The sequence below is a fragment of the Triticum aestivum genome, chromosome 1D (assembly GCF_018294505.1).
Source record: "Triticum aestivum cultivar Chinese Spring chromosome 1D, IWGSC CS RefSeq v2.1, whole genome shotgun sequence".
Lineage (NCBI taxonomy): Eukaryota > Viridiplantae > Streptophyta > Magnoliopsida > Poales > Poaceae > Triticum > Triticum aestivum.
In genome coordinates, this window is record NC_057796.1 from 367,536,273 (window position 1) to 367,551,983 (window position 15,711).

Below are 15,711 nucleotides of genomic sequence, written 5' to 3' on the forward strand. Positions count from 1 at the left end.
ACTTCTACAGACGATATTCTTGCCATGTGATGTTTTGAAAATAAGTGCATCGCCGAGGCAGGGAGATGATGTGTTGGCTTGGGGCCAGGCAAACTTTGTACATTTTCAGTTAAGTCTGCATATGACATGGCTTTTGAGGAGTCGTGCAGGGCGACTGCCCAAGCATCGAGTTGTGCGTCGGATGGACGACGAGCTTGCTGGAAGCTAATATGGACACTTGAAGTCTCTTCGAACGACTAGTATTGTTCATATCAAGCGTGGTCAAAATTTAGTTAGTGATTTTTAGCTAGTTTTGCTAGAACTGAGAGTAGAACTGTTGTTTGGTTGGGATCAGGACCCCAAGAGGTCATCGATTTATGTAAGCAGGATTGTACGTCTGATGCTTGAGTATTATAAGTTTATCTGGAAAAAAAACATATACACACCCGTGCACGCATGCACACAAGACACAAAATCAGGTACGTACACACACCCGCAATGTTTTTTAGGAGTACTCCGCTAATTGATCGATATACAGCCTTTGTACGTGGAGTAGCTTCGGCCTAGTATTTCCAGGCCATACAAAAAATCGACTGCAACAGAATAAAGTTTCAGGTGACTGAAGAATAGCAAAAGCGATGGAAGTTTGGGAATACATGACACAATCCTGACCTTCCTATTATCACGAGATGTACAGGGGGAAACAATCCCAATTACAATCCTTCTTCATAATGGCCTGATTACACTAATTGCGACAGGCCCAAAGTATGGTAAGGGGTAACAGAATATCCTTGATATTTTGTTGCCTAACATATGCCACCACTGTGCGCCCAATGCCAGTCTCGAATACTCACCGGCGGGCCGGCCTATAAAACATGGCCCGGCTCATCCCCTCGCTACAAGGCAAAGGTTTGAGGTTTCCACATTTCCCCTGGTGAGGAGAAGCAAATCGGCAGAGAGCGAAGCAAACCGGCGGTTCCTAGCCCCTCGCGATGGCCGGCAAAGCTCGGGTGCTCATGTGCGCGGCGCTCGTCGTCCTCCTGCTCCTTGTCGAGGTGATCACCTGATCCATGGCGCTAGACTCTTCCAGAGTACATGCTTGCTATATATGGTTGCCTAGCTAAACTCTGCCCTGTTCATTTTCCTCTTCCGCAGACCACCGCTCCGAGTGGACAAGCTCACGCCGTCGGTAAGCACACGCGCAAGCATGGGATTCATCTGCTAATCCGGCCGAGTTGATCGATCGGCACCAGACGACTCATATATCTCTCCGTCTAACTCTTACAACGATTTGCAGATTGCGGCAGCGCGTGCTCGTACCGGTGCAGCAAGTCGAGCCGGCCGAATCTGTGCAACAGGGCGTGCAACACGTGCTGCCGGCGATGCGACTGCGTGCCGCCCGGCACCGCCGGCAACGAGGAAGTCTGCCCCTGCTACGCCAACATGACCACGCACAACGGCCGCCACAAGTGCCCGTGATCCAACCCATCTCATCTGCACGGTCGATCGACGACAATAATATCCCATCAAGCTAGCTACGATCAACGACAACTATAGACTACGAGAGGCACGATCGATATGATATCATGTACTCAAACTAGTGCTGCTACCTAGTACTATATATGTACCTTGTGCTCATCCATTCGTGATCGAACCATCGTATAAAGCATATGTTTGCTGTCTCATTCTCACTCACGCATTCGTAATTGCCGTGAATTGAGCTACTAAAATTACTGGTGCGTATGTTCATATGTGCACGTGTGTATGTGCGCGATTATGTATGCGATCAACCGTATATGGAGGACCCTGATGGGTGCTACACATGATAACTCCGAACGTATTTTATAGTAAGTTTAGTGACGCGAGCATGACAACTTTACTTGTCAAGCCTGACAACTTTCTTTTTCAATGTCAAGTTTCATTTTTTTTGGGTTTGTTTTTTCTTTTTGAATGACAATTTTAGTTGTAGAAAATGTCATTGTCAATGCTTTGTGTCACACGTGATACTTATCATTTGGGTATATTAACCGGTGTTGCTTCTGTGGTCTTTTTTTTTGATATATCTGCAGGTGCAGGGAGACTCCTGCTAGGTGGCAAAGTAGCAATATAGCTATGGCACGACTGAAAATCCATCTCTGCACCCGAGCTCATCTGCACCTGCCCTGATGAAAAAAATCAAAACAAATACTAGAAAAATTCAAAAAATCCCAAAAAAATGTGCTTTAGACAATTTGATGCGTGAGGTCCGTTTCAATTTTCAAATCATTTGGACATCTAAGGATCTCTCAGCAAAAAAGATAAATTGGGGGTCTGTAAAAATATTTACTGGTCATTTACTGTTTTGGCCTGATTTGTTTTTTTTTTGTGAGAGCTGCTCAGATGTCTAAATGACTTGAAATTTGAAGCGGGCCTCACCCATCAAATTGTCTATCGCATAAAAAAATTGAATTTTTTTGAATTGTTTTCGAATTTTTACGATTTTTTCTAACCGGGTGCAAATGAGCATCGGCACCAAAACGTCCTACTTGGCACGACGTACATACGTGAACTTGCTGTCGTGCGTACGTGTACGCTCGCGGCGTTTCTGGCGACAAATTACGGGCACGGCCTACGAGGACGAGGGAGAGAAGCTTTAGCTCGTAGCCGGCCAACACGGGCACCTTGTATCGTTGCTCCACGTGATAGAAAATGGCAGCACTGGCTACTGGCGCATGAGAGCTAGCTACAGTTGCACACGGGTGCATGAACATTCGTGGCAAAATGCCAAAATTCCAGCTGCATGCAAACAGGACGTTTGGCGCCTTCAAATGGGTTTACTAGGCAGAGCATTTCATGGAACTCATCATACTGTTGTCCATGCCAATGCCCATGGAAAGAATCATGCTCAACTTTGCGTGAGCTGAAAAAAGAAACAGTCACCTACAATGCGGGTGCTTAGCCCGGGGCGCTAGGGATTAAATCCCGGCCGTTTTGGTAGTTTTTTCCTTTGTTCGTGGCTATTTTGAAGGCATCGACGCACAAGGTGGGCGCTTCACACAAACACATACAAAATGCAGCTGCCGGCGCCAGCCGCTTCTGTATGTTGATAATGATATGCTCACCGCCCAAGCGTTGGAGATGATTAAAGGCCCAGGATATACAGGTTATTAAAAGGTTAAATGCCCTGGTGGACGTACCCCTTCGCCTCTCTCGTGAGTGCCCATGCAACTAGGCTTTCTCCTCACCCTGTCGGCGCCATCGGCGGTCCTTCTTGTCTCCGATGGCCTTAGGACATCTCCAACAGCAACCCATAAAAAACCTCCCGCATTCGTCTGACGGGGGGACCAATCCGCGGATACGGATGTGGGAGGCAGCCATCCAACGCTAACCGCATACATTTCAAACCGCATTTTAACTAACCAGACAAAATTAATTCAAATCGGCCGATATTCATGAAAATTCAGAGAGAAAATAGCACAAATCATCCACACATAGCATGTAAATTAAGTCTAGTACAACAATGTCTCAAATTCGATCAGATCCTGGATGTCCAACAAGTTTTCCAGGAACGGATCATGTCCTCCCACACATACTTCAGCTTCAGCTTCATCCAGCAGTGTGTACATGTAAATGGTTGTCCCGCTGACCTGTGGTACACCACGGCGGCGTGTGCGGGCTACATATAATGTGTAGACCAATATTGAGTGAATAAATCAATCGACAAGTTGAGCAAGAGGAAGGAAAACTTACGATCTCGTCCTCTACCTTGCCTCGAGCTGACGAACCACGTTGCAAAATTTGATGACGCTGATTTGGATAGCGTGCCAGCGAAACGATAACGACCTCATGTTGCGTGGTTGAATGATGTACATGTCCTAGGGCGCTTTCGTCGTGAAACTTTTCATGCACTTGCTCCCAGAAGGGCTCTCCTCTGCTCCTGCCAATGAAATCTGCGGATACGACCAGCCACGCATCGCACAACAACTCATCCTCCATGGTCGAGCATATCACCATCCTTCGTACTCTAAATAACGACATAGCATTTGAAAATAAGCTCAATGACATTTGACTGAGCACCTGCCGGGCGTGGTGTCCGCCATGGAGGTCGTCGACAAGGGGCAGAGTGTACATGGGTACAAACGGCTCCAGGGCTGAAAGCTCCGTTGGAACGGCGAGCGGGCGCGTCGTTGCTGGTTGCGGACGTCCGGCAATGCCTCCGTGGTGGCCGGAGACGAACAACAGCGGCGGCGGAGGTGGAGGGTGCGGATGCAAAGCAAGGAGGAGAAGGGGCGGAATGGAAGGAAATGGGACCGGGAAGGGGGATTGGGTGGGCATGGGGTGTCAAAGTCCTACGTTTCGGGTGTCCGGACTCCCACAAACCTCCCACACTTTTGTCTTCAATTTGCCGGTGAAATCGCGTCTGGGCCGCCCCACGGAACGATACAGGCCGGCGTTAGATGGCTTCTGCGGTCCGGACAGAGCGGTCGGGACGGTTGCGGGAGGTTTACGGGTCCGCCTTGGAGATGCCCTTAAGGGCATGGAGGCGCAGTGGACCTTGGCCCTTGCCGGTGGGAAGGTTTCAGCTCTGTTTTTAGGTGTATTTATTAGGTCAATTAGAGTTTGTGCCCTACTCAAGAAAGCGAGGCGGCGGCAGCTTAAAGATGGAACAAGGTCCTCTCCGTCTAGCCTCCGTCCCAATGGTGCGTCTAGCGTCATCGGAGGGTGTTCTGAGGTGTTTCTCCGGTGGATCTTGCGGGATTTAGTCGGTGTTGGTCTTCGGTGGATCTCCGTGTGGATCTAATCTTCGTTTGTGTGTCTTCATATTGGATTCTTTTGATCTACGCTTCTCTTCATCGAGGAGGTCGATGTTCTGGTGTGGTGGTGTTGTAGGGCTTTAGCACAACGACTTTTCGATTGTCTACTACAACAAGTTTTGTCCGGGTTTGGTGAGGGAGAGATGATGATGGCAGCTTGCCTTCGACTCGCTAGTACTTGTCATCGCTAGGTGCTTTATGGACCTGAATATATTTTTTATTATTTCTAGTGTTTTTTATACTGCTATGACATATAATGAATAGATCAAAAGTTTTTCATAAAGAAAGGTATCCTTCCATGTCTAGGTAAGTGATTCTTTGTCCGTGGACATTTGTCGTGGTCAGGAAAAACGACCTAGTTTTGTTTGGCTTCATTTCACTTAATTCTAAAGCAAGTACTCATATCGACAGCTCGAAAGTGGTATGTTTTGTGCCTTCTTCATACATGAGTTGGACCTTCAATGCAGCTAAAGGTTGGCGCCTCGGAGTCCTTCGATCACATTTGCCTGAAAGATGAATAAAAAGAACATCTAGGGGACCCTGCTTGTTGCCCTCCCAGTTTCTGCTATGAAGGATCTTATCTTTGTTGCTGTTTTAGGGTTTGCTTATATTTTCCATGTGTTGGTACTTCTTCTATATTGTGGCTGTAATGGAGTCTCAGTGGTTATCCAGAATCATTCTACTTTTGGTTCTGCTCTTGATGTGATGATGTGGTTGGTTTCTATGTCAGAAGAGGGTTGTGTCCTTACTCTTTTAGCTCTTGGCTTCTGTTGATCTTAGATCTTCATGAAGCTCTAGCTCGATGCTTGTTAGTGTTGGGTTCCTTTTAGTTTGACTGTGAACTTCTAATGATTCCTATTAATGAAAATCGGAGGGAAACCTTTTTACTAAATAAAAAAACGAGTTGGACCTTGTGACTTCGTGTATAAGGGCAGAGACAGGACAAAGAATTTGTGGCATGCAAGTGCAAGGGCACCGAGCCCCTCGCACATGCTTTTTTTTTCTGGCTTCCATTTTTTAACCTTTCATAAATTTTGAACGAAAAGTTCAAATTAAGTTATCTTTTTATATTCATGTTTCTCGTGATAAGAGCTTCAAATAAGATCATTTAGAATACGCTTTGACGAGTTTTGAAACTTAGTACGAGCGACCGATAAAATCCAAAAACACAACTTTAGTAACCGCGGCCGACAAAGAACGCTTAAAGTTTCTACTCTGAAACTTGACACGAGCAACTGAGAAAATCGTAAGTTTAGAAATGCAAAATTGTAAGTTTCAAAGAGTAAATGTTAATACTTACTGTATCCTTTTGCAGGATCCAACTATTTTGCGGATCGCAGGGTGGACAGGTGTGTGCCCTTTCCGCATAGACAGGTACGATTACTAACCCTCGCTAGTAGTATTCACGGCCTGTTAATACGCTCTTTCATAAGCACAACTGAACTACCGGCAACAGAACCAGAGGCCCATCCACAAAAGCAGGTGATCAACTCATCGGACAGCTCTGCTAAGAAGGCCAATAAGTAGAAGAGAACGAGAGAGAGAAAATGCCCATACCGTTCATTCCTCTGAATCGAAGGAATTGATCAACAGCTCAACATGTTGATTACGAAATTATTGGCGCCAACGACTGATCATCTGAGCCGGCTGCCGAACACACGATGATATTCAGCTGTCTTGGTGCTGGCCAAAACAGGGGCAAGTGCTCTGCCGGCCAACACCAGTACATGCCATGCCACACCGCTTGTAGTGTGCATGATCAGCAAAGTTGGCAGGCACGCATGCCTGCATTTGACACCGTATGTCCAGCTAACTGGCCACTTGGCCAGCGCTGCTTGCTGCCGGGTCGTTGCCTTGATATGAGTTGGTCCAGCACAACTTGACATTAGGCAGTGACGGCAGGAGAGGAGGTACAGGGAATGTGAAAATGAACAAATCTGGCCCTTATCTGAAACTTCAACACAGAATGACCCCAATCTGAAAATATTTCATGAAATGGCCCTCTTTTGCATGACGCCCGGGGCTAGGGCGCCATGTTAGCGACATGTAGCATGGCGCCCCGGCCTAGGGCACCATGCCAAATAGCATGACGCCCTAGCCCGGGGCGTCATGCAAAAGGGGCCATTTCGTGAATTTTTTTCAGATTGGGGCCATTTTGTGTTGAAGTTTCAGATAAGGGCCAGTTTTGTTCATTCTCACTACAGGGAATATGTGGCATATGTAGCTGTGCATGATGCGGGCAACCTCCGCAAACAACATCTTCTGAACGGTGTGCATGGAGTTTGTGTTGGTAGTTACTACCTTGTCTCATAATGTAAAACGTTTTTGCAACGCTAAAAACATCTTCTATTATAGGACGAAGGGAGTAGATCAGACGGTGGTTCACGGCGGTAGTTATGTGACGTGTTGTAACGATTTACATTTCGTTTTTGCCGTTGAACTGGACTATGGTCTCTGTTAAAAAAAGAGAGAGAAAAATCTTGGCCTCTCTGCATGTCCTATTATATACTTAGAGCATCTCCAGCCGTTGGCCCCTTCAGGAGGCATAAAAATCACCGCCTGGGGGCGAGCCGGCGGTATAATCGGCTATGGGGGCGGTTGGGCACCCAGCCGTCGCCCCCAGGCGCCAATATCGGCCCATTTCTGGCCACTTTTCAGCCCACTTTCGGCGAAAAAAGACCCGATATCGGCGCGAATCGGCCCATATTCGGCGTGGTTCGGTGTGAATTCTCAAAATAAGTAATTTTTTATCACATAGTTCATCACAGAAAATCAATAAAAATCAAATAGTTCAATACAAATTATATAGTTGAACAAATAAAAACTCATATTTCATCACACGTCGAGCTAGACGCCGCCCTTGATCCTCCATAGGTGCTCCACCAGATCCTGCTACAGTTGTTGATGCACATGTGGGTCTCGGATCTCCTGACGCATATTGAGGTAGGCAGTCCTGGTTGCCGGTAGCTGGTGATCAACTTGGGCAAGAGGACCCTGCCTGTAATATGGTTTGTGAGATGGCGGAAACGTCTTACCCGATGTGGGCGATGTGTACGTTTTAATATAGCAGGGGCACACCTCCCTGTACAGCGCATACAAGTTGTTGGAGATTACATCTTGGAGAGGAAGAAAGATAACTAGATAGAGATAAACCCTAACAACCTAGTCTATCTTAACAGGACTCCTAACAACCTACGCATAACAATATGGTGCGGCAGATGATGCGTGTTTGACACACACCCCCCCCTTAATCACAACTTCATCAAGTTGAGATTATGTTTAAAATTCCCAAAGCTTCTCACAGGCAAAGCCTTTGTAAATCCATCTGCAAGCTGATCTTTGGAGTGAACAAAGCGAATATCAAGTTGCTTTTGAGCAACTCTCTCTCGAACAAAGTGAAAATCTATCTCAATATGTTTTGTCCTTGCATGAAAAACTGGATTGGCAGACAGATAAGTTGCACCAAGATTATCACACCACAGACATGGAGCTGGTGTGTTCCTTATGCCCAGTTCTTTCAGCATGGATTGAACCCATATAATTTCAGCTGTAGCATTCGCCAGTGCTTTATATTCTGCCTCTGTGCTGGATCTAGAAATAGTAGCCTGTTTTCGAGCACACCATGAGATCAGATTTGGTCCAAAAAAGATTGCAAAACCACCAGTGGAGCGCCTGTCATCCAGGCATCCTGCCCAATCAGAGCCAGAGAAGGCACTGACAAGATTAGAGGATGATTTGCTGAAATCTAGGCCAATGCTCAAAATTCCTTTGACATATCTCACTATGCGTTTTGCAGCAGTAAAATGGACATTAGTAGGTGCATGAATAAACTGGCACACTTTGTTGACAGCAAAAGATATATCAGGTCTGTTCAGAGTGAGATATTGAAGTGCTCTTACCAAGCTCCTGTATTCTGTGCTATCTTCTTGACTCAAGAGATTACCTTCTGTGAGAGACAACTTTTCTGAGCTGGATAATGGAGTAGGTGTAGGCTTACAACCTTGCAGACCAGCCTTTTTTACCAGATCAGTTGCATACTTTTCCTGAGAGAGATGAAGTCCATTTGTATGTTTCTTCACCTCAATTCCAAGAAAATAATGCAAGTCACCAAGGTCCTTTAGAGCAAAATCGCACTCAAATCTTTCAACAGTCCTGTGATTGCTTCATTTGATGAGCTTGTCACCATGATATCACCAACATATATTAAAACAGATATTCATGTGTTGGACTTGTTGTAAATGAACAAACAAGTGTCAGATTTTGATGGAATGAAGCCAAGTGCTTGCATTTTATGACAGAGACGAGAGTACCATGCTCTCGGTGCTTGCTTCAACCCATAAAGTGCCTTGTCAAGTTTACACACATAAGAGGGAGAACTCTTGCTTTCAAACCCAGGAGGTTGCTTCATGTACACTTCCTCTTCCAGAACACCGTGAAGAAACTTGTTCTGTACGTCTAGCTGTCTGAGACTCCAGCCCCTAGAAACAGCAATGGAAAAAACAAGATGGATGGTTGCAGCTTTAACAACCGGACTAAAAGTATCCTCATAGTCGATGACATACCGCTGTTTAAATCCCTTTGCAACGAGCCTAGCTTTGTAATGGTCAATAGTTCCATCAGATTTTCTCTTGATCCTAAATACCCACTTGCAATCAATTAAATTTTTACCTTGCTATGGAGGAACTAAGTGCCATGTGTTATTTTCCTTAGGGCCATGTATTCTTCATTCATCGCTTTCTTCCATTTTTCATCACCAAGTGCTTCTTCTAGGGTATGAGGTTCACCTAGTTCACCTATAGAACAAACCATGCCATATTTTGTTACACGTTTGTAGTTAACAGGTTGTATTACTCCCTTTTGTAATCGTGTACACCGTGGAGAAGTGGCCAGATTTTCAGCTGCAGTGGCTCCCGCAGGCTGAACAGGAGTTTCTGCAGAGGCCGATCCCGAGGAAGATCCACGCGCTGCAGCAGCAGGTTCTGCCTCGCTCGGATTTTCTGTGGCAGAGGACAACAGTCGTGCGCGTGTAGAATCCATAGAATATCCCGCCGGAGGAGCCGGCTCATCATGGCCACATGATGGTGAATCAGCCTCAAGTCAGGCGCTGGTCGGGCGCGTGGGCATGTGCGCATCAGCGCTGGATCCCGCGCCAGCTTTGGGCGCCACGCTGGTCGAGCGAGCCGGGTGGCACCGCTTGTAGCACATTGGTTGGTTGGTGAAGCGTGTGCCGCCCGTGCCAACTGCGGGATGACATGTGGCGGGTGGCGATTGGCGCGGATGTGGTGTTGCGCCGCAGCCCGTGAACGACGACCGCGTGGCGCGCGCCTGGTCCGAGGCGGGCGTGCATGCAGCCGGCACCCCTGGCGCGTCTGCTGCCGCTGATCCCGAGGAGGGTCTGCTGCACTGCAGGCGAACGGATCCCGAGGAGGATTTGTCTCCAGATTCCGGGCTCATGAAATGTAGCTCTGGTGGAGGGTTTTCTTCACTGTTTTCTTCTCTGTTTTCGCCATTTTCTACGCTGTTTTCACCTGTAACACCACAAGGCTCATGCACATCATCAGTAAGAGGGTTAGTCAGCAGTTGATCATCACAATTGTTTCCCCCTTTATCAACACCGGAGAGATGAGGAGGCAAAAGAAGAATCTCTTGGCAAAGGAGAGCGCCGGCGTTGGGATGAAGATCAACAAATGGAAATTTGGTTTCATCAAAGACAACATCTTGTGAAATATAGACACGTCCAGTGGCAACGTCGAGGCACTTGACACCTTTATGTTGGGTGCTATAGCCTAGAAAAACACACTGTTTTGAGCGAAACATGAGCTTGCGGTTGTTGTATGGGCGAAGATTGGGCCAACATGCACACCCGCAGACACGAAGAGATTTGTAGTCGGGTTTAGTGTGAAGAAGTCTTTCTAGTGGAGTTTCATTATTAATGACACGACTAGGAAGCATATTTATGATATGAACGGCTGTGAGAATAGCCTCATCCCAGAACTTGAGAGGCATGGATGCACCGGCTAGGAGGGCTAACCCAACCTCAACTATGTGTATGTGCTTGCGTTCAGCAGAGCCATTCTGTTGATGAGCGTGAGGGCATGACACATGATGTGATATGCCAAGGGTTTGGAAGAAGGAGTTTAATTTTTCGTACTCCCCTCCCCCAATCAGATTGTACTGCAATGATCTTACTATCAAATTTTCGTTCAATGAGAGCTTGAAAGTTTTGAAAACTTGAAAAACATCGGATCTTCTCTTGAGAAGATAGATCCAAGAGAATTTGTTGTAGTCATCTATGAAGCTCACATAATAAGTATGTCTACCAACAGAACTGGGGGCAGGGCCCCAAACATCAGAGAAGATTAATTGCAAGGGTTTGGTAGAAACACTAGTAGATATAAGATAAGGCAATTGATGACTTTTCACTCGTTGACAAGAATCACAAATAGTTTCAAGATCACGCTCGCCAACATACGGGAGCTTATTTTTCCTAAGCAATTTTTCAACTAAAGAGAAAGCAGCATGTCCTAATCGATCATGCCACCGTGTTGACGAGAGTTTGGCAACACCATAGGCTTGTTTATTGAATCTTCTATGCTCAGGAATCAACGGGTAGAGCCCTCGAACGCATCTACCTCGATAGAGAATTTTCTTCGTTGCCTGATCCTTGATCAAGACAAAAATAAGGATGAAACTCAAGGATGACATGGTTGTCAATGGCAATTCTATGAACAGAAAGAAGATTCTTATCGGCACTAGGAACTAGCAAAATTTTCTTTAGACGAATTTTACGATGAGGGGTACTAAAAAGTGAGTGACCAACGTGACTGGTCCTCATACCTTCGTCGTTGGCAGTGTAGATTTGATCTTTGCCACAGTACTTTTCCTTCATGGTGACTGATAACCCACAAGTACAGGGGATCGCAACAGTTTTCGAGGGTAGATTATTCAACCCAAATTTATTGATTCGACACAAGGGGAGCCAAAGAATATTCTCAAGTATTAGCGGTTGAGTTGTCAATTCAACCACACCTGGATAACTTAGTATCTGCAGCAAAGTATTTAGTAGCAAAGTAATATGGAAGTAACGGTAGCAAAAGTAATATTTTTGGGTTTTGTAGTGATTGTAACAGTAGCAACAGAAAAGTAAATAAGCGAAGAACAATATATGAAAAGTTCGTAGGCATTGGATCGGTGATGGAGAATTATGCTGGATGCGGTTCATCATGTAACAATCATAACATAGGGTGACACAGAACTAGCTCCAATTCATCAATGTAATGTAGGCATGTATTCCGAATATAGTCATACGTGCTTATCGAAAAGAACTTGCATGACATCTTTTGTCCTACCCTCCCGTGGCAGCGGGGTCCTAATGGAAACTAAGGGATATTAAGGCCTCCTTTTAATAGAGTACCAGAACAAAGCATTAGCACATAGTGAATACATGAACTCCTCAAACTATGGTCATCACCGGGAGTGGTCCCGATTATTGTCACTTCGGGGTTGCCAGATCATAACACATAGTAGGTGACTATAGACTTGCAAGATAGGATCAAGAACTCACATATATTCATGAAAACATAATAGGTTCAGATTTGAAATCATGGCACTCGGGCCCTAGTGACAAGCATTAAGCATAGCAAAGTCATAGCAACATCAATCTCAAAACATAGTGGATACTAGGGATCAAACCCTAACAAAACTAACTCGATTACATGATAGATCTCATCCAACCCATCACCGTCCAGCAAGCCTTTGATGGAATTACTCACGCACGGCGGTGAGCATCATGAAATTGGTGATGGAGGATGGTTGATGATGACGACGACGACGAATCCCCCTCTCCGGAGCCCCGAGCGGACTCCAGATCAGCCCTCCCGAGAGGTTTTAGGGCTTGGCGGCGGCTCCATATCGTAAAACGCGATGAATCCTTCTCCTTGATTTTTTTCTCCCCGAAAGTGAATATATGGAGTTGGAGTTGAGGTCGGTGAAGCGTCAGGGGGCCCATGAGGTAGGGGGCGCGCCCTAGGGGGGCAGGCGCGCCCTCCTCCCTCGTGGACAGGGTGTGGGCCCCCTGACGTGGATTTTTCTTCCGCTATTTTTCTTATTTTCCAAATAGATGTTCCGTGGAGTTTCAGGTCATTCCGAGAACTTTTGTTTCTGCACATAAATAACACCATGGAAAGTCTGCTGAAAACAGCGTCAGTCCGGGTTAGTTCCATTCAAATCATGCAAGTTAGAGTCCAAAACAAGGGCAAAATTGTTTGGAAAAGTAGATACGATGGAGACGTATCAACTCCCCCAAGCTTAAACCTTTGCTTGTCCTCAAGCAATTCAGTTGATAAACTGAAAGTGATAAAGAAAAACTTTTACAAACTCTGTTTGCTCTTGTTGTTGTAAATATGTAAAGCCAGCATTCAAGTTTTCAGCAAAGATTATGACTAACCACATTCACAATAACTCTCAGGTCTCATGTTTACTCATGTGAATGGCATAATCAACTAGCGAGCCATAATAATAAATCTCGGATGACAACACTTTCTCAAAACAATCATGATATGATATAATAAGATGGTATCTCGCTAGCCCTTTCTGAGACCGCAAAACATAAATGCAGAGCACCTTTAAAGATCAAGGACTGACTAAACATTGTAATTCATGGTAAAAAAGATCCAGTCATAGTCATACCCAATATAAATTAATAGTAATGGATGCAAATGACAGCTGTGCTCTCCAGCTAGTGCTTTTAATAAGAGGGTGATGACTCAACATAAAAGTAAATAGATAGGCCCTTCGCAGAGGGAAGCAGGGATTTGTAGAGGTGCCAGAGCTCGGTTTTGAAATAGAGATAAATAATATTTTGAGCGGCATACTTTCATTGTCAACATAACAACCAAGAGATGGCGATATCTTCCATGCTACACACATTATAGGCGGTTCCCAAACAGAATGGTAAAGTTTATACTCCCCCTCCACCAACAAGCATCAATCCATGACTTGCTCGAAACAACGAGTGTCTCCAACTAGCAACAGTCCCAGGGGGAGTTTTGTTTGCAATTATTTTGATTTAGTTTGCATAAAGCATGGGACTGGGCATCCTGGTGACCAGCCATTTTCTCGTGAATGAGGAGCGGAGTCCACTCCTCTTGAGAATAACCCGCCTAGCATGGAAGATACGGACAGCCCTAGTTGATACATGAGCTATTCGAGCATACAAAACAGAATGTTTATTTGAAGGTTTAGAGTTTGGCACATACAAATTTACTTGGAACGGCAGGTAGATACCGCATATAGGAAGGTATAGTGGACTCATATGGCATAACTTTGGGGTTTAAGGGATTGGATGCACAAGAAGTATTCCCGCTTAGTACAAGTGAAGGCTAGCAAAAGACTGGGAAGCGACCAACTGGAGAGCGACAACAGTCATGAACATGCATTAAAATTAATAAACATTGAGCACGAGCATGAGTAGGTTATAATCCACCATGAACATAAATATCGTGAAGGCTATGTTGATTTGTTTCAACTACATGCGTGAACATGTGCCAAGTCGAGTCACTTATATCATTCAAAGGAGGATACCACCCCACTATACCACATCACAACCATTTTAATAGCATGTTGGCACGCAAGGTAAACCATTATAACTCATAGCTAATCAAGCATGGCATGAGCAACTATGATCTCTAATTGTCATTGCAAACATGTTTATTCATAATAGGCTGAATCAGGAACGATGAACCATCATATTTACAAAAACAAGAGAGGTCGAGTTCATACCAGCTTCTCTCATCTCAGTCAGTCCATCATATATCGTCATAATTGCCTTTCACTTGCACGACCGAACGATGTAAAAATAATAAGAGTGCACGTGCATTGGACTAAGCTGGAATCTGCGAGCATTCAATAAACAGGAGAAGACAAGGCAATATGGGCTCTTGGTTAAAACAACAATAATGCATATAAGAGCCACTTCAACAATTCAATTATGGTCTTCTCCAATCGACCCCCAAAGAAAAGAAATGAAATGAAACTATTTACACGGGAAAGCTTCCAACAAGCAAAAGAAGAACGGGAAATCTTTTTGGGTTTTCTTTTTTAATTATTACTACTACAGCAAGAAAAATAAACTAACTAAAAGCTACACTCTTTTTTTTATTTTTCTTAAGGTTTAACATACACACAAGAAGAAAGCAAGAAAAAGAAAATAAACTAGCATGGATATTACAGTGAAAAAGTATGAGCACCGACATCTAACAATGAGTGTGTGAACATAAATGTAATGTCGGTGGGAAATACGTACTTCCCCAAGCTTAGGCTTTTAGCCTAAGTTGGTTTATTGCCACGGATGGCCTGGCGGATATCCATAGTTGTAGCCGGGGTCGTACTGAGATGCAGCGGCTATCGCCTCCTGAGCTGCAGCGTGGCGGCGAGCTGCCTCCGCCCTCCTCTCGTACTCATCTGCCTCCTCTCTGGTAATAACATATCTTCCTTTTGCCTGATAATCAAAGAAGGCAGGAGCAGGGAGAGTAATACGGATAGCACGACGTCTGTCAAAGATTAAGCGATACCGGAAAGGTGATTCATTCCTCTCGACAAACTGGTGGTGAACCATAGCATTAAAGTCTAAATAAGTAGGAGGCAACTCAATATCATCCTCACGAATGTCCACACCAAGAAATTCAGCTAAGCGGGTTGCATAAATTCCTCCAAAGAAATCTCCATTAAATCTATTATGATGCAACCTACGTGCAACAATGGCTCTCAAATTATAAGATTTGTCTCCTAACACAGCACTCCTAAGAATACTGAGGTCAGGGACACACATGTGACATGCTTCATCTTTACCATTTATGCACCTACCTATGAAGAGAGCAAAATAATGTATAGCAGGAAAATGGATGCTCCCTATGGTAGCTTGTGCTATATCTCTAGATTC

General features: G+C 45.1%; 1 protein-coding gene across 1 annotated transcript; it reads left to right on the top strand.

Moving 5' to 3' along the window:
* Positions 1-871: 871 nt before the first annotated feature.
* LOC123170188 (cypmaclein) lies at positions 872-1,670 on the top strand. The gene is made up of 3 exons (XM_044588023.1): positions 872-1,034; positions 1,135-1,168; positions 1,277-1,670. The coding sequence occupies exons 1-3, from the start codon at positions 972-974 to the stop codon at positions 1,456-1,458; spliced, it is 279 nt and encodes a 92-aa protein (XP_044443958.1). The 5' UTR covers positions 872-971; the 3' UTR covers positions 1,459-1,670.
* Positions 1,671-15,711: the final 14,041 nt, after the last annotated feature.